This window comes from Macrotis lagotis, chromosome 5 (genome assembly GCF_037893015.1).
Source record: "Macrotis lagotis isolate mMagLag1 chromosome 5, bilby.v1.9.chrom.fasta, whole genome shotgun sequence".
Classification (NCBI taxonomy): domain Eukaryota; kingdom Metazoa; phylum Chordata; class Mammalia; order Peramelemorphia; family Peramelidae; genus Macrotis; species Macrotis lagotis.
The window spans coordinates 204,556,797-204,576,594 of NC_133662.1; the positions used below are offsets into that span (position 1 = coordinate 204,556,797).

Sequence of the window (19,798 nt, forward strand, 5' to 3'; positions counted from 1 at the left end):
ATCCTCACAAAACACTGGAAAGTAGGTGCTATTATTATTATCTCCTTATTACAAGTTAGATAGAAATTAAGTGTCTTGTCCAGGGTCATATAACGATTAAGTGTGTGAATTGGAATTGCATTCTCTTTTATTCTAGACATAGCACACTACCCAAAGCACAATTAGGTGGCTACTGTAATATAATAGTGTAATGGGTAGGATTTGAATTTAGGTCTTTTTGACTCTACACTGCAAGCCTCTATCCACTAAAGGTTCTTCTAAAAATTCAAAATCATCACCATGACTATAAATCAGATGGGGCTTGTTTTTTAACAGAAGAAAATTACATTTATAAAAAGTACAAATCTGCATATGTTCCTTGTTCTAAAGTTTACTTTTGTTTAAAAGGGTTAAAAGATCTATTTTATAAAGAATGCCTTTCATATCCGCATAATTTCCCTTTTTCTGATAATCTACAACATTAATATTCTACAATGTATAATACCAATGGTAAAATGAAGAATTGATAAAAATAATTTTATTAAAAAACAAAACAGCAAAGCCCCCTTCCCTGTAAAAATGACCTTAAGAGTGCCCAAAAACCTCGTGCATGGGGACATATATTTAAATGTATCTGAAAAGGCAAGTTCAGAAAACACCAACTTTATGACCTTGCTATCACAGGTAGAACCAAAAAGTTGTCTGATTAAGTATCGACACTGCATAGATAAGCAATGTAGGGGGAGGAAGAGAAGGGAAGCAAATAAGCAGCAAGAAGTACACTTTTAATGATGTCCCCTTGGATACATTAAGTTATCATCACTTGTTTTATGCTATTGATTTCAAGGTTAATGAAACTCCCTAATTACGATCACAAAGCCATTTGTGTTCTGTGTTAATTGCTGCATTAGAGGAATTGATTCTCTTATGCGTTTTTACTAGAGCTTTGCTGCAAGATAACTAAAAGAGTGGATTTGGGTCAAAGCAATCACATAGAATTTGGGAAATCCTGTAAATAAAAATGATTTAAAATTTCCTCCCTTCAAGTGCTGGCACTTAAGAAAAGAGGAACAGAAGAATAGTGAAGTGGAAAGAATCTAGGGGTGGTTTCAAATCACTGATGCTGTGATTTCCCATATTAGTCCTTTGGCAGGGTGAAGAGTGGGGCTGAGTGGAGATGAAGTTTATCCAATAGCAGTTGTCTGCTGGCAACAGCAGTGTCTTGGCAGAGTGGGGAGATAGGCGGGATGAAGAGGAGAAGGGAGAATGAACAAGAGAGCTTTCACTTCATGGCCTTTCCATTGACCTTGTCCCTTCCATCAAGCTGATTATTATGAGCTCTGTAATAGATTCATAAGCCGCATGCCTCAGTGAGAAAATGGAAATAAAAGACTGACCTAGCAGTTCATTCATGGTAACTACATAGATAGAATATTTCTTTTCTAGGCAGAGTTTCACTCCCACTACTCTAAAAATATCTCAGTAGAGATTGAAAAGATAGAGCCTATAGAAATCAAAGAGACCTTCCCTCTAAGATTAGCTTACATCTAAACTGAACATACTTTATACTTTATAATTATATGTCATTTTGCTCTTCGGAATACAAGTTTATTGAGGGCAAGGTCCATGTTTTTGGCTTTCTTGGTATCCTCAGAGCATATCATAGTACCAACACAATGAACATTTAATAAATATCTGATGACCAAAGTGTGAGGTACCACTTTGAGATTCTTAAAAGAACATTATTATTCCAAAAATGAAAAATAAAATTAAGAAAATATTTAAAAAAGAATATTATCCTATATCATTGTATGTTGAAGGAGGAATTCCCTTGAAACTTGCAGACAGTTTCACCACATTAGGCAGATACAATCTCCTTTCTCTTCTTTATCCAAAACATCTTTATCTTCAAGTCCCTATATCCTAAGTTTGAACTTTTCTCTTTGGTGTTTCCTCTCTTGCCCTTCTCTCTTTTCAAAAATTACACAAATGGAAACATCAAGCAAGGAACTTAAAATATGCCCATTTTTCAATTTTTCACTAAGAAATTTGTGTCCTTCTAACTTGTTTCTGTTTGTCTGAATATCTATTTTATGCAAAATTTCTGGACAGTATTATAAAGTGGATAGAGAGCCATTTTCAGAGCCAGAAGACCTGAGGATTTTGTCCTATCTTAGACAAATACAAGATAGGTAAGTCTAGGAAATTCACTTAGCTTCTCATTTCTCTAGGCAACTCTCTAAGACTGAGTTGAAGAGAAAATGTCAACACACATATTAGTGGAGGGAGTTGCAACATTTGTTTCTTAGATCAATACAAATTTGGATTCAGTCTTAATCTTTATGGTTTTAAGAAATAATTGTAAGAAATGTAAAAATAATGTTTATATATCATTTTCTATTAAATTCTGTATGCTTCCTAATAAAGTAAACTGTCTGTTATAAATAAATCAAAATGTGTTCATTTCCATAGTATTGAAAGAATTTATTTCCCCCTCCCAGACTATAGGCACATAATGTGCCGGTTAGAGTTACGGCTAGTCAAAGTTATTAAGTATCCCCCTTCATCCATATTTCCTCTCCTGGGTGATCCTGGTGTTCTTATCCCTCTATATTTTACTTTGGATTTACTTATTTGTGAAGTCTCCTTCCTATCTTTCATTAGATGGTATCCTTGGATAGCAGGAACTGTTGCTTTCCATGTGCCATATCCTTAAAAGTCATGAATTGACTTGAAATTTCCAGTATATAAATTTAAATGATGGAGAAATCATGACAAATTTTATATGGTTCAGAGGTTTGTATTATAAAGAAAGAAGGCCAGGCTTTGACACTGAGACAATTTAGATATGAAGAGAAATACAGGTCATGTGATTCACTACTCAATTACATATAGCTGTCCTTCAAATTTGATTAATTCAATATAATGACATGGGGAGTTGCTTTCAAATTTGTAAAACAAAAACATAATTAGAATAACAGAGTAATTTATCACCTTCAAGAAGCAATTTGAAAATCTGGATAACCCTTCTGACTAAAAGTTTACAATTACTTGCTAACCTTTTCCCCAGCTTGACCAGGACCACCAGGATCTCCAGTTGGACCTGCTCTACCTTTGGGACCTTCAGGGCCATCTTCTCCTCTTGGTCCCACTTGTCCAACTTCCCCCTGAAAAACAAGCAGGTAAAAATAGAAAAAGAGAGTTTCAATTAGCTAGTGAACTACTGAGATGAATATGTACATAAATAATTATACTAATTGATTGCAATAAAAAAGTTGCATATTTATTTATACACACTTTGGTACTGAAAAACAAGCTGGAAATTGAATATTTACGAGACAAACAAATACAAATGAATATAGTTAGGATTCTACTAAAATTACAGGAGTCATTTTCCATTTCAGTTTAAATTAATCTTTAAATCTGAGGTGCAGATATGGAAGAGGAAAAAAGTATTCAGTGACTTATTTTACTGGTATAGAAAAGTCACAAGTAGAAAAGCCTAGCACAAAATGCTATGGATAATAAAAGCTAGATATGAGAGTTGAAAGTGAACTTAGAAGCCATTGAATCTACTCCCTTCATTTTACAGATGAAGGAGACAGAAGTTTAATGACCTGCCTAGGGTAATGCAGTTAGTAAGTGTCTTAGGCAGAATTTCAACTTGGGAACTCCTGACTCAAAATTCAGCTCTCTATCTACTATGCCCTCTGGCAGCCAAAAGCATTGTGTTTCAGTGCCAGATTGGATACAAAGGTAAGGGTCTTTGAGAATAAACCTTTATTTTGTTTTTCGAAGTAAAAACAATAACTCCCTTTTCCATTGGAAAAAAAAAGGAAGGAAAAAAAAAAGAAGACAACGTTCTATTAAATGTTTATCATTTTAACTAGAAACTGTTGTGAATATTATGAAATTTTATTTTTCTCATCACAAAATTTAAATTGATGACGATTTTAACTCATATTTCTAACTCTGATGGACCCTATTCACCAAAAGCTTAGACTTGGTCTAGGCTACAAAGCGTACCTTCTAAAGAAAGTTAGGTGGATGATTTCTGGAGCCCACATGTGGCAAAATAAGGCCAAAGGATGCAACTTTAATTCTCATATTGCCAAGAAATGTCACAAAGTCCAGTAATTTCTTCTCTAAAATGTACTATTTGGAATGGACTCCTCATTTGTTCTTGAAAAAAGATATGCCCACATACCTAAACTTGGTAGATATATGCAACTACTTATACTTGAAGATCTTTTTATAATGTAAAATGCTATCATATGACATATGGAACATTTTAGCTAAAAATAATACCCCAAGATTTCTAGTGACTCCCACAATACTAATAATTAGGACCACAAAATATAAACATCTTTGCCAACAGGTATTAATAGCTAAACATTTCCATTTCCATTTTCTTGGTAAATTTAATGAGATCATAAATTTTCACTTGTATGCACTACAATAAAATTTTATTTTTTACTCACTCTGTCACCTTTAAGACCCATGTCTCCTTTAAATCCAGGGAAACCATCTTCACCCTAAATAAAAGATAAGCAATATATATCTGATTATGTCAACATCCTTCTACAATTGGTTAAATTTTAAATACTCTCAGTTACTTTATATCAATTATGCTAAATTCTCATATCAATAGTTACTTTTACAATTGAAAAGAGAAAATAATTCTGATGAGAGCAATGTTTCTTCTTAGATTTGTCAAAAAAACTATCGGTTATTGATTTTATGACCTTGGAGTTCATCTACTCTAATTCACTCATTAATATATTGGGGGGGACAACATTAGCAAGATGCTTCACTATGATATATATATAAAGTAGTAAGTCTTAGCTCAAATACTTCCTGTAAGGGAGAAGCTATTATCTTCATTGGCTAACTCTAATTGTTGGAAAATTTTTCCATAGATCAAGCTGCCTTTTTTCAATGTCCACTCATCATTTCTAATTCTATCCTCTATTCTATCCTCCCAAACAAAAATAAATTAACATTCCTCTTTTTGTCAGCTCCTGAAATGCCTTAAGTCAGTTAATCCTTCCCTGCTAACTCCCTCCCCATCCTCATTTTTTCTTCCAATCTAAATATCCCCTGTCACTTCAAATGATCTTTACATGTTATAGCCTTCACCCCCTTGGCTGACTTCTTACCTCTCTCCAACTTATAAAAGTTGTTCTCAAAAGCTGATGTTTTTGATGAACATTGATATGACACCCCTGAAAACTAAAGATGAATTTGATTTTGTAACCTGTAACAATGGATTCATAATATATATGTACATATACATATATATGTGTGTGATTTTATATAGTGATATTTTAATAGATAAAATAATCAGATCTCAGCTTTGAATACATACTGTCCAAATCCATTCCATATTCTTGATAAAAGGATTTCATTCTATTTATGACTGAATTTTATACATGCTAATAAATTAACTGGGTCTATGGTTCAGTTAAGAGAATTGTTCAGACACAGCTCCATTATCAAGTTAATTACTATTATACTAGATCAGAGATGTCAAATATGTGCACCATAGGCCACATATGAACCATAACATTATTGAGTATAGTCAAACCAGATTAAAATGTAATTGGGAAAAAGTTAACAAAATAAATAAAAATACAATAAAGCATACATATTATTACATTGTGAAATTAAGTAAATATATGACCTACAGGGATCTTTGTATGCTTTAGAAACCCTTGCTTCCATTTGAATTTAACAGCACTCTACTGAAACCAAGTGTAGGAGGATAACTAATTCAGACCCAAAAGGGCTATTTTCTTTGAATATTTCTATGCTTATAAAAACTCACAGGGATTCAATAGTCAAATTCAATTTTGATTTGAATCTCACTTCAAAGAGAATTTAATTTCATATATCTGACAATAAATTGAAGCTTTCTTCATTCATTCTTAATTTTTCAAGAAAGATAATGAATACATACTTAATTTCTTTCTAAAAAGAATATTAAAAGAAGGCTTTGGGAGAGATAAGATACTTGAAATGTAATTTGATAACAACAGATGTATGAAAGCTTAAAATGACCACTTAATTTTCTATTGACTAATTTCTTCATTATTTTCTCAAAGTATCACACTGTCAATTACCTGATTGCCATATATGAAGGAAGATTTTATTTTTTAAGAAAAAACTGGTATTTTAGAGGTTTTGCTATTTAAATATAGGCACATCAATATAGAAGAGCCTGTCAATGGAATTTCAACTTCATTAAACTTGTTTTTTCAATGCCTAATCATGAGAGTAAAGTAAATTAGTTAACTGATCTAGATATACTTACAGAGATCAACAAATCATGCAATAAATGTGAAAGATAAACAAAGGAAAGGTAGTGGAAAATCCGTGGTAATGAATACTCCATTTGGAATCTGTGCATCATCAATAGGACAGAAAGAGAACTTAAGAAAGGCAGTGGTTGCTGCAGATGAAGTGTGATTTACATCATCAGAGGGATACCCATATTGGTCCTAAATCCATTGTTACTAAATCAAAGATCCACTGTGGTACTTGGGTTTTGCAATGTCGATTTTTGATGTAGTAATTCTCTTAAGTAATGGAGCTGTTAACACCCCAAATGATCAAATCTGAATTTATCAAATGAAATCCATGGAAGCAATGTTGCTTGAGGTCTAGTGATTGAATATGAGACTAGAAACTTTACTTCAATCCTAATTCTGCCTCCTTCATCAGCACTTAGATCATCATCCTATCATGTGACTTGGAAAGTAATTTAGTGATTGATTCAACCTCCTCATCTTATCAATAGGAAGCTGAGATTCATCAAAGCCTTGAATGACATTGACAAAGGGAAGGTTTTTGCCAGAGGTATGAGATCAGATTCTGTTCAGTCTGGTATACTAGATTTGGAGTCACAAAGATAAACTCAAATTCTGCCCCAGCAATAGATATGGAACTCTAACCACTCTACTTTTACCTCTCTTAGCTTCAGTTTCCTCATATTTACAATATGGGTAATAATAGCATCTACTTCACAGAGTTTTGACATGCATTTAGTCATAAAGTATATTATATATAAAGAATATTTTACATAAACTTTATATAAAGGGATTTCATAAATTACTTTGCAAAATTTAAGCATTATATAGAGGTTAATTATTATTATTATTATCTCAATCTTAAATATGAAGATCATAAATGAAAATCTGAAGTAGATTTTGAATCACAGGATAACATTTAGATCCTTTTACTACTTTTATGACTTTGGAAGCATCATTGAACATTTCTAGGCCTCATTTTGTTCATCTACAAAAGCATGGATGGATTAGATAATTCATAAAGTCTCTTCTTTACTCTCAATTCTATGAATAGAAGCCCTGGAAAGGATTTAAGGTAAGGAACACTTAGAAAAGTTATTTTTTGAGCATCTTTCTTTTGAACAAGTTGCTTCCCACACCTGGAATATTCTCCCTCTTCACCACTTTCTCTAAAAATCCCAGTTTCCCCTCAAGGCTCAGTTAAGGTGGCATCTCCTCTAGGATGTTTTTCCTGATATCCTTTGTGGTTAATGTTGTATTCCTTTCCCAAATATTATCATGTACCATTTTTCTATTTGTATGTAGCATACTCCCAAACAAATGCATGCTCTTTAAGAGATGATTATTTTTGGGGGGTCTACTTTTTGTTCTGTATCAATAGCACCAAGCAGGGTCCTACCCATTAGATGCATTTTATAAATATTTTGTGGATTGGACTAAATTGGATTGAACTATTGAGTTTTCCAGGAGATAACAGAAGGAAAAAAAGAACATCACATTAGAAATGGCTAGGAAGACAGGAAATCTTCCTTTTATGACATCTTAGGAAGACAATGAATGATTACTTATTGGGACATTTATACTTGACAGATTCATGCTTGAAATGGGGTCTGTATAAGGTGACAAATGAAATTCCTTCTAAATGTATGATTCTACAAAATGTCAAGTATTTCCCTCTTAATTAAAACATTGGCCTTTTCGATTTCTCCTTTAGAGTGATTCTTCTTTCATATTCCAGTTTCTTATCTATTCATTTTTCATGATCACTGCTAGACACATACTAGTAACATTTAATAATTCCTGAGAAATACCCTATCTCCTTCTCTCCCCATGAAAATCAAGAGGAGAAAAAATTATACCAGGTGTTATTTTTATTCATATTCACTGTCAATAGAAATTCTAAACTCTGAAGATTTTTCTGTCACAGAAAAATAATAATCAATGAACTGGTTGTTGAATACCGCTGGTCCAGTTGCTACAATCAGTAATTGGCCTCAGAATTGACAATATATACTCTGTAATTATCAGAGTGCATTTAATATTATTACCAAAAAATCCTGATCTATTCAAAATGTGTTCCTGTTTTTCAGAATAGTATATAGCAAACTGTCTTTATTAAACTTTCAAGGTTTTAGCAGGCAACATGAAGTTTGTTGATTTTTTTCCCTTTCAAAAATGAAGCAAAATGGAAAAAGCTCTACCCACTTTTACTGTTCTTTGATTGATGACAAATTCATTCAAGATGCTTTTGAAAACATTATGGTAGTTAGGCTTGATTTCTATTATTCAAAAGTATATTTGTGTTTGGGTGGAGGTGGGAAGAGTAGGGGAAGGGGATGCTGCCAAGAATGTACATCTCTCTGCTTATTCAAATGAATGAGAAGAATCAGTGCAGTTGGCAAATGAATACTCATACTGAAATTATGTTAATAAATGGTCCAGATGGCTTATGGGTGATTAAAAAAATTATCTTGAATAACTACTAGTTTATTCATACCCAGAATTCTTTAGTTATCTGTGCCTTTAGAGGCAATGTAGCTTAAGAGTGTTTCCTTGCCTAACAGCGTCTTACTTAAATAATTGGGTTATACACAATTTTCATAGCCCATAAGGTAAACACATTAGGATTTTTTTCCTTCATGATCAGAAAGATTTATGTGGTTGGCTTTCCAACTTATAAAAAGTAAATATCTGTGAGGAAAATTGGTAAAAAATTCATATCCATGAATTTCTTCCTATCTAACCCTCAAATATTAGCTCCTTTTTAATTTTCTTAAATGTATATATTTTCATAGGAAAGATAAGTTGGAATAGGGTTAAGGGGGATATATAGGACTGCTATTTATTATAGACCATAAAATATTGTATAATAGATTTTTAAACCCACAATTCTATTTCTAGATAAACAAACTTTATATCTTTTTAGCATGGCTAATACTGAAGAGGGTAGACTACAAGTTACTATTTTTATTTATAGAATCTTAATTTGTTTATGGAATCTGTTTATGGAATGCTTAATTAAATCCCTGAGACTTATACTTGAATAACTAAATTACTCTTGCTATTTAAGGGGAGACTCAGAGGGAATCAACAACACAGATTAGTTTTTCCCACCTGAACTGGGTGCTTTACTCTTCCCAAAAACCATTTACATAATTGCAAGGATTCAGATAAAAAAAATCTAAAAATCAGGTAATGACTCACAAATCAGAGAAAACAAGTCAGATAAAATCATAAACTGTTTCACATATTTTCAATCACAATCTTAAAGAATATAAATGACTGTTTCTAAATCCCCTAAAACTTCTGGATTATAAGCATGTAACAAAGTGCAAAACATGACCTGACATACAACAAACTATCTTCATAGCTGCTAAAGACATTTTCTGACTTGACAAGAAATAAATATAATGTAGATAAAATGCTTTAGAAGACTGAAAATCCTATATAAATAAGAGTGATTCTTCAACTTTTTTGCTGTTATCTCACTTTCATTTTTTTCTGATTGAGTCCAGACCAAAAGAAATTCTGGGATAATTCTTGTTCACTTTAGTAAACTAATTTATTCAGTTAGTCATTTTGGACTAATTGAAAGTGAACTGAGCAATAACTGAGTAGAGGGATGCAAGTTCATTTTCTTTAGACCCATTGAAAGCATCCTTGGGAAAGTTTTAGTAGCAAAGAGGTTTTTGAAAACTTTTCAAAAGGGATTTCTATATATTTTAACCTCCTCAGAATCAGAAGGAAACTCTCAGTCAATCAATAAGCATTTATTAAGTACATAATATGCTAAGCATTGGAATTACAAAGCTAGATGAAAGACAATCTCTGTTCTCAAAAAGCTTTCACCATTATATAGGTTGGTCTTGGACCTGAAAGACAGTCTCACTTATGTTTAGGAGTGCTTATGGTATATATAAAGGGAAGAAGAACCATTGTGGGATAAAATTGCCTCCCTTTACAATATCCTACAAAGGGATTGATAATCAACTCAGTATCTAACATGAGATATTGTGAAGAACTTCCCTTGTTGACAATAGAAGTTAAGTAAATCACCCACTACATAACCATAAAGGGTTTCAGATGCTAGGTCTTGATATCTGTCTTCTTACTATGTAGCCTCCAGGTCATGTAAAGCAGATTTTGTTCTGTGTCTGGATCCCAATCTTATTCTACTTCATAATTCTCACCAAATCTAATGGGTATATTTTCTCCATATAGATGAATCCACAAACTACACATCTATCCTTCATCTCAGTCCTAAAGTTCAAGCTTCTACCACCAACTGAAGGATGAACATATGCTATATGTATCATTTGAAACCCAAGAATGATAACTTTTCTCTTTTGGTTAAGTGTACTACTGTCTTTCTAGTCACCCAGTTTCAGAAATTCATGGTCAACTTCAGTACCTCAGTCTATTTCTAGTCTTCTTACAGTTTATTTAACTCCACATATTAAACAAAATAATTAAACTACTGCCTTTCTGCTCTCCATAAACAACACACAATCTTCCATTTTTGCATTTTCCCTATTTATCTCTTATAATTGGAATTGTCCCTCTCCTCATCTTCATTTTCTGGAACCCCAAAATCCTTTCAGACTCAGCTTAACTTCCACCATCTTTTAGACCTTTTCTGATTTCCTTCAGGGCCAGGGGTTCCCCCCACCTACCCCCCTGTGCCTTTCACCTGAGATTTCCTCACATTTACACTGTGTATATCTTATATAGACAAGGATTCTAGACATAGTGCTCTCCTTTAATAGAATAGGAATTTCAAGATATCAAGCACTGTTTTTGCCTTCTGGCACAATATAAGAGGTCAATAAATGCTTCTCAGGTAACTCCATTCTCCCTCAACTATGAACTGAGTCACTTGTTAATTCTGTCTCAATCACACCTGCCACATCATAACCACCTTAGTCCAGTATCTATCTCATCATCTTTCTTCTAGACACCTAATCCATCTCCTTTCATCCAAACTTTTATCTCTCTGATTCATTCTCCAAAGGCTGTCAAATTGATATTTCTAAACCCCAAGTTTGACTATGTCAGTACCCTGATCCATACATTTCAGGGACTCCCAAGGCTCCTAGGATAATTACAAAGTCCTATTTCATATGTATAGCCTTCAAAATAAGGCTCCAATCTGTATTATTAGAATAATTTCATCATACTCCCTCTCACAGTATCCTCTTTCTAGCCCTATTCTATAGTTCTGTTTGACTACTTATATGACATTCTATCAACCATTATGGTGATTCTCTCCCTCATTTCTAAAATTTTGTCCTTATTCTTGATCATCTCTTGGAATCTCTAACTCCACTCTAGGTTTAACTCAGGTGTCACTTCCTTATCTCCCCTTTATTCACCCCTGTAGTTGTTAGGTTCCCCCAAACACTTTTGATATTATTTTGAGTTATTTTTACTGTGTACATACATACATACATATGCATATATACACAAACATATCTATCTATATATATATCTATATCTATATCTATATAGATATAGATATACATATACATATTTTTTTTCTCCCCAGTACAATAAGTCCCCTGTTTTACTCTTATTAGGGACTCCAAAAGTCATGTTGAATTGAACTAAAACTCTCTTACTAAAAAATCTAGTTTAAGATTGACATGGGAGAAATATCTCTATAAGAAAAAAAGTAAATTATTTTCTTGCTCTCAGATTATATGTTAGGGAAGTTGGGAATGTCTTAATTTCAATATTTAGATGTGAAAAATAAATACACTCACACACATATAAAGTCACCAAGTAGAAGTCCAAGTAAATAATATTAGCTACATAGTTAAAATGATGATACCCTAATGGGAGAGTCTTTTTTGGGGGGGGATAATATTTTAGATTTTTTTAAACACAGTTCCATATCATCTTTGGACAATAAAAATTCACATTTTAAAATTTGGTAACTTCCAAAATATATAAATAGAAGGAAATCACAGACATTTTGTGCTACTTTGAATTTTACCACTAATAGTTCTGAAGTAAACACAGGAAAGTTTCTCATCCTAGAATCTAGGTATAGGGGAGAATTTAGACAATTCTATAACTCAAAATCCTCATTTATAGATGAGGAAAAGGGAGAGACATGAAGTTTCTGACACAAGATCACAATTGCAAGTGACAGATCTGGGACTGGAGTCTTCTGACTCCATTACAAAGATAATTTCACAATTCATTTTGATCCACAACCAAATTTTTAAAATATACTATCTACCAGGTACTGTAACAGAAAATGGGCATACAAAGCAAAAAAGGAAACAGCTCTCAATATTAAGAAGCTTACATGTTTGATAGATAACACACATAAATATAGGCAAGAAGGTATATGAAATATGAAATCTTGTCACCATAAATGGTTTTTCATAATAATTATAGTGTCTAAAAGTAATTTGTCAACTTATACTGAAGCATTGAGCTTAAAGATTTGTGTAAAGAAAAAAGTTTCCTAAATAAAATATTTCATGCAAGTCAATAATAGGTGCTGTAAGCAAAGTAAAGATAAAAAAGACTCGGTGAATTGCTCAAGTATTTTGAAAGTAGTTGTCATAGAGGTACTCAATGCTGGGAAGATCTGGGAGAGGAATACGTGAAAATTAACTAGGAGGAACAGGAAAGGTTATATTGGGAGGAAGCATTTGAGGTGGGCTATGAAGAACATCAAGGAATTCAACAAAAACAAGGTAAGGATGACAGCTGCAATCTTTGTACTACAACTCTTTATCAGTCATTATGGACATTGCAACTACATTCAACAGAGATGTCAATAAATAAAATAAAAATAAATACATAAATAAATTTTTTAAAATGTCAATCATGTTCAGGAACCAAATGCTTTTGTGGAGCCCAGGTTAAAGTTAGGAAGTGGTACAGATTTCTCCCTCATTTGGTCTTAGCTCTCAGTCATATCAATTGGCTAACACTAAGATTAAATTATTTATAATTTATCCAAGATAGTTAAACTATATATCGAAATAATAAAATACATAGAAGATCAAATCTTACCTTTTCACCTTTAGAACCTTTAAGTCCTCTTACACCATCAGCACCCTAGATAACAAATTAGATCAAATTAAAATTAGATTTTCATATTCAAATTAGGTAGTGAGAATAACACTTAAATACTTACCTTCACACCACGGGGGCCAGGATAACCAATGGGACCCTGTGGACCAGGAGGACCCTGAAAAAGAGTGGATAAATTGAAAACAAGGTTTATTTGATAATTCAAAAACAGTTTATTTTGAAAGCAAACTTTTAAAAAGTGATATAGACTTCCATAAAGAAAATTCTAGCCATTATCATAAAGTCTTAAATGGTTGCAGTTATGATAAACTGCATATATAAACCAATGACTTAGTTGTCTCTACATGAGATAAAATTTCAATTTAAAGCAGTATCAGATTCCTGGGAAGTAATAACAAAACAAATGAAAAAAATAGGATCAAAATCACAAAGCACCTAAACAGTTTAAAGTTTTGTTTATCATAGATATAATCAAGGACATTTAGGAGAGATATCATTGTGATATTCTGGGAGATACTGGGTGAAGGTCAAGAGACTTTTAGCCTGGTCTAGTCCATAAAGCTATTCTTATTTTCACAAAACAGAGAGACTGATAAGGATGTAATTAAAAGTCATCTTAACCCAATTTCAGGAGACTCCTTTCTAATTAAAGAAGTAGATCCCTAGTTTACCTCAATTGGGAGTAGATATAAGATCTAAGAACCAAAATAAATTTTTGACCCAGAAGTTAAGTGACAAGAAGGAAAAAAAAAAAACTACTAATAAAAGTTTTAAGAAGAATCCAAAGAGGAAATCTGATATAACATTACCATGCAGTCTAGATAAGAAGAAAAGAATTGGAGGGTTATTGGTCAAGAAAACTGCTTGAGAACTATATAAGCACTGACTGGAATGACTTTTGAAGTGGATTATCTCCTTTTAGGGGAAAGACTTATTATTCATGCCCATGAATGGGGGAGAGAGTTGCAGATTCAGAAGATGACATTCCATCTAAGGATTACAGCTGAGGCTCATCCAGAAACTGGAAAAGTAATACAAGAAAGGGCTAAAGCCTGCTTTCTCCAGGGAAGATGCTTACTCATTAAAGTAACCTTTATTAGATAGTGAAGATAGCTGAAAAAGATTTATAGTCCTTCAAACTAGAAAGAGGCTTGCTAACCATAGTAACTGTAATCAGGGATTTCTAAACTGGGGCCTGAACATAAAAACAATTCATTGTATTTCAATGCAATTGACTTACTTTGAAATCTTGTTTTTTTGTAATGTATTTAAAGTATTATAATTAGAAGGGGTTCCCAATTTCTTCACAAGACTTGCCAAATGGTTAAGAAATCGTGTTCTAGTGAATCATAGGATAGGGCTTGAGATACCCACAAATAAAACACCCTCATTTATCCCTGAAGAAACTAATGCTCAGGGATATTAGATGACTTGTAGAGTCACAAATTACATCTATATGATTGAAACTATGGATAAACAGATATTGATTTCCTATGTGGATTCCTCTCAAATTCAGATCTAAGGAACCATATATGTACTGTGTGAATCCTAAGTTCTATAATGATTCTAAGATTGAAAAAATTGCTGATATTTTAGTAATATTAGAGAATCCAAAGCTCTAAAAATTATTTTATTTTATTACTTCAAACTCATATCACTGGTGAATATATTTTTTCTATTTAAACAAAATAATAAATTACATGTATAAAGGGTTATTCTTACTAAACAAAAAAGAAAACCTAAAAAATTGTGAATTAAAATTTAAACTTGATTCCATCATTCACATTTTAATCAGATACTTTTTCATTTCTATTATTTTGTAATTTCAGTGGCACTGTTTGAAGTTCCTACTCATGTGTCACATGTGCTTTTAAATCTTTGCCTAGGCCTGCCCTCTAGAAATAAGTCAGGAATTAAAAAGCATAAGCTACCAAATTGGAAATTCAAACTTACAGGTTATCTATCTAAACCATATGCCACTTTATTATATCCTGAGGAGACTGAAATAAACATAAATAAATCCAATGCTGTCCAAAAATTAAAATGCTAGCAAAATTGTTCAGATGCCAATCAATAAATACATCTGTCAGGACATGCATGAGTTGAATAGATGGTTTACCTTCTAGTATTCATATTAATAGCCAACAACTTTGAAAGAACCAAGTACATTCCATGATTCACAAACTTGAAAACATTTTCTTACACAGATAAACAAATTGAACATTGGAGTTTATGCTTTGAAACTTACCAGAGCACCTTTTTCTCCAGATTGACCTTCTTTACCAGGATGGCCCTAAATAGAAGAAAAATGTACAATTATTAGAAGAGTTATCAATAACTTTTAAAAAATAAAATAATGAAAAAATATTTCACTCAGGTTTCAGGTTTAGAGGTTTTTTTGAGTATGTGTTTTTATTGTTGCTGGTATTTAGAAATATTGCTAACTTTTTAAATTCCTGAAATGTTAAATTTTTCTAAAGGAAATTTGTATATCTACATGAAGACAGTGTATGAGAACATATGAGATGTGACCAATCATTAATAGGGTTAAGAATGATAAACTAATCAATACTATATACATTGAGATTATATATGTAAAGGAATCATGTGTATACATACATATGTACATATACACATACATAAGGAAGATCTATTTCAACTGAAACAATCTGACATCAACTTGAATATATTTTCCACTGAGAATATTCAAAGTTGACTTTTGTTTTTTCCAGTAAGTTTTGAAAGGGTAGACACAGGGAGAAATCTCAAAAATAACTTTTTTTTATACTGGAAATGTATTTGACAAGCAGTCAAATAATCAATAATCATATCCATTATCTTTTCAAGTAATTAATACTGTGTTACTATTTGATAAGGGGAAAAGATAGTTAAATAGTATAAGTAAGATATGCAATAGACATCTCATATATTCTTCCTGACATTTACTGTTAGTAAATTAAGGGACCCCCTGTGAAAAATTTACAAAACAATATTAATGTTGGTTAAATATATATCCCATAGAAGACAATGCTCAACTAAATGGGAACAAATATAAAGGTAATTACTATTAATGACCAAATTTTGAAAATCAATAAGACAAAGAACAGTGAATTCTTCATGTTCTATGGTCAATGAGATAGTGTGCCTATAAAGTGACTGAATCTGCTAGAAGACTGTAACACAGTGGGTAATGTTAAAAAGTAGAATTTATGAATTCTATGTTCAAGAACATTACCCTATAATTGAGAGAAAAACATAAATTCTTTAAAATGGAAATTATAATACAAAAGTCAAGTATGTTTTCAATTCTTCAATAGTTAAATAAAATAATATAGAGAATATAATAATTTCACAGATGCATGACTAAATAGAAAGTGAATGCCATTGACAGGTATTATGAATCCAGAGGGGAAGATCTCTGTTCAACTAAGTAGCCTGGGGAAATTCATGGAAAAAGAACTGTATTCTAAATGGATAGTATTAGGCTAGATATAAAGAGCTGGGAAGTAAATATATATGTGTATATATATATATATACATATATATATATGTATATATATATACAGTCATATAAAATGATGATTGCAAGAATCATGTTGGCAAACCCTAGTTTGACTGAAGCAGGAGTTCCTATAGACAAGAGGTTAAGTTTAAAAATGTAGCTTGGAGAGAGGTTATAGAATACATTAAATAATCAACAGAACATCATTGATTTAAGCAAGATAGTGATATAATAATGGTATTTTAGAATATTAATTTTTAATGATTAATTTATTACTAGTCTGAAAATAAAGTCTTGTAACAAGATGTGCTAACTCTAGATTTGTATTGTCTAAATACAGAAAAATTCAAAAAGACATTTTGTATTACTTACAGGAGGCCCATCAGCACCAGCAAGTCCAGCAAGACCAGGTTTTCCTTGCGGACCCTAATTAAAACCCACGAAAAAGATAATTATACAAGAAAATAAAACTCACTGTAATATATTAATAATATCAGAAGAATGGTAATATTTAAACAATAAAGTACTAAGTAGATATAACCATTGATGCAATTGTTCAAATTATATTTTAGTATAACACGAAGGTATCAGAAAGAAGTAACTAACAAAAGCACCATAGGAGAGGAAATAAAAAGAAATAAAATACAATTTACAGTTTCAAAAAATAAAAATAAAAAAATACATGCTAGACATGTCTAATGCCTTTTAGTAGGAAAGGAAAGGAATAGGATTAAGCTTAGATCTTCCTGGGGTAGAGCAGAAATTTGTGGTTGTCATAGTATATATCTGAGGCTTAAGTACAACAGGAAGATGGGTGGATTGGATTGCCTTAAAAAGCTTTGCTTCAAATGTTTCTTCCCTAATCAATGAATTCTAGATGATCTTAACCAGGATCACAATGTGAAAGTGGTTACTTTCCTTACACATGGGCTGTTACTCATTCTGACAAAATCCTTTGACTGTCAGCCCACCTTCAATGAAATGTTTCAGAAATGCAAAACTTGCTCTTCTGCTTCCTATAGTTTGAGGTGAATAGTTGTAGATACACTATTAAGTTCCTTAAAGGAATTGAAGGGGAGAACTGAATCACTGAGGTCTTGCTTTCTCCTATTTAATCAGCTTCATGAATATATTGTGAAATCTTCAACTGTGACCTCCAAAAAGTCCTGGGTCTCTTGGTCCTCTTTGTTCATGACAGATAATTTGGAACCTTTGTTCTCTTCAAGCAGCACCTCTAGGAACACAAATACTCAGTAAAAGTAACTTTTAACAGGCCTGTTCTACAATATGAATGCCTCTGTTCATGTGTTTGTGTGTGTGTGTTTGTGTGTGTTTGTGTGTGTGTGTGTGTGCGTGTGTGTGTATCTTTGGCCTTCTGGTCATATATGTTGTCTCCTTCAATGTGCACTGTACTTTCAATGTGCACTTCAGTGTCTCCAAGAACAATGAATACTGAAGAACAATTTCTTTCTTAATTCAATTCTGTTGAGCATCCTTGGCTTGTGATACCATCTTTTCATCTTTAAATAGATTCTTTCTCCTTTTATCTAAATGGGATATTTAGAAATATAACCAAAATAATTTCCAAAACACTAATAAGAAATATAACTTACTGAACAAAAGAGGAAAAGGCATTAGGATCATAAAGAAATGAAACAGATAAATTTTTGTTTATCTATTTCTCTTACTTGAGATGCATGTGAATTGAATATTCTGATTTTTTTTATTTTTTCAAAAATGCTTCAAATGCCTTCCTTATGTTAAATGTGCATATTTTAGTCATTAATGATTAGGCTCAGATTTTTCAGATTATAGCTTGAAGCTACTATGATTTTCAGCATAATAATAATCTATTTTTGTCTGAGATTTTATTTGGCTACAGAATAACATTGTGCTGCTCAAACTATATTTCCTTTTAAAAATGTTATTTAATATATTAAAGAAAAAGGCAAAATGTTTTGAAGTTTGAAACACTATTTTTATTTTCCTTTATGAGGACAATTTGGAGATTATTTTCTTACATTTCTTAATGTACATTTTTTTAGATTTTTTTGATTTTTTTAAGTTCTGGGAAGCCTTAAATTGTCTCTGAATAAGTTTTCAAGTTCATTTTGACTTTGTAGTAGAAATATGTTATTTTAATTATAAACTTTAGCCAGCTTTTTTTGTCAGTATTTCAATTGTTGTAAAAAAAGGATGTACTGTAGTCTATCCATTATAGACAATTGTGTGAGTATTTATACCTCATAAATAAGTAAATACTAGAAACCATTGTTTGATTTATTTTTCTGGCTATACTTAAAAAAATGGAAAAAATGATAAAAGGAAGTTTAACATTTAAAATTTATTATGTGTACTTTTTGCTTTGTAGTGAGCCTATTGTAAAATACTTACCATCACACTCACGCTTTTAAATCTATTAATCTATCCCTTTTAAAAAATATTCTCCATTTTGAATTTATATTTCCACCCAATCTTCTTATTCTTTATAAATTATACATTTAAAGTATAAAATTGTAATCTAATATTTTCTTTTCATTCATTATTTCATAAGTCTTCCTCACTTTGCTAGTGATTATATTTACAACGTAGGTCTTGAAAGTTGCTCATCCTTCACATGGATATTGGGGAATTGAGATATTATAGGCTTTGAAGGGTTTTATCTCCTACTCTCAAGTACTCCCTGAGGAAACAAGTTCATTTGAAACTGATTTAAGCCCCCTTTCATTCAACTCTGGCAACTAAATACCAATAATCTATCTTTAGGTATATGTGTGTACATGGTTGTGTGTGTGTGTGTGTGTGTGTGTGTGTGTGTGTGTGTGTGTGTTGGTGTGTGTGGATACAGATATATATATATATACATATGTATACATATATATTAGACATTTATGCATCTAGACATCTTATCTGTATATATTTATAGACACACTCACATATATATGCATATCTGTGT

General features: G+C 31.9%; 1 protein-coding gene across 1 annotated transcript in view; it reads right to left on the reverse strand.

The window, feature by feature from the left end:
• The window catches only part of LOC141489455 (uncharacterized), a 216,996-nt gene that overhangs the window by 67,425 nt on the left and 129,773 nt on the right, over positions 1 to 19,798 (reverse strand). Inside the window, exons 25-30 of the mRNA XM_074190069.1 lie at positions 17,215 to 17,268; positions 15,589 to 15,633; positions 13,444 to 13,497; positions 13,320 to 13,364; positions 4,461 to 4,514; positions 3,039 to 3,146 (exon numbers count right to left, since the gene is read on the reverse strand). Coding sequence (XP_074046170.1) covers positions 3,039 to 3,146; positions 4,461 to 4,514; positions 13,320 to 13,364; positions 13,444 to 13,497; positions 15,589 to 15,633; positions 17,215 to 17,268 — 360 coding nt within the window. The remainder of the gene's footprint in view (positions 1 to 3,038; positions 3,147 to 4,460; positions 4,515 to 13,319; positions 13,365 to 13,443; positions 13,498 to 15,588; positions 15,634 to 17,214; positions 17,269 to 19,798) is intronic.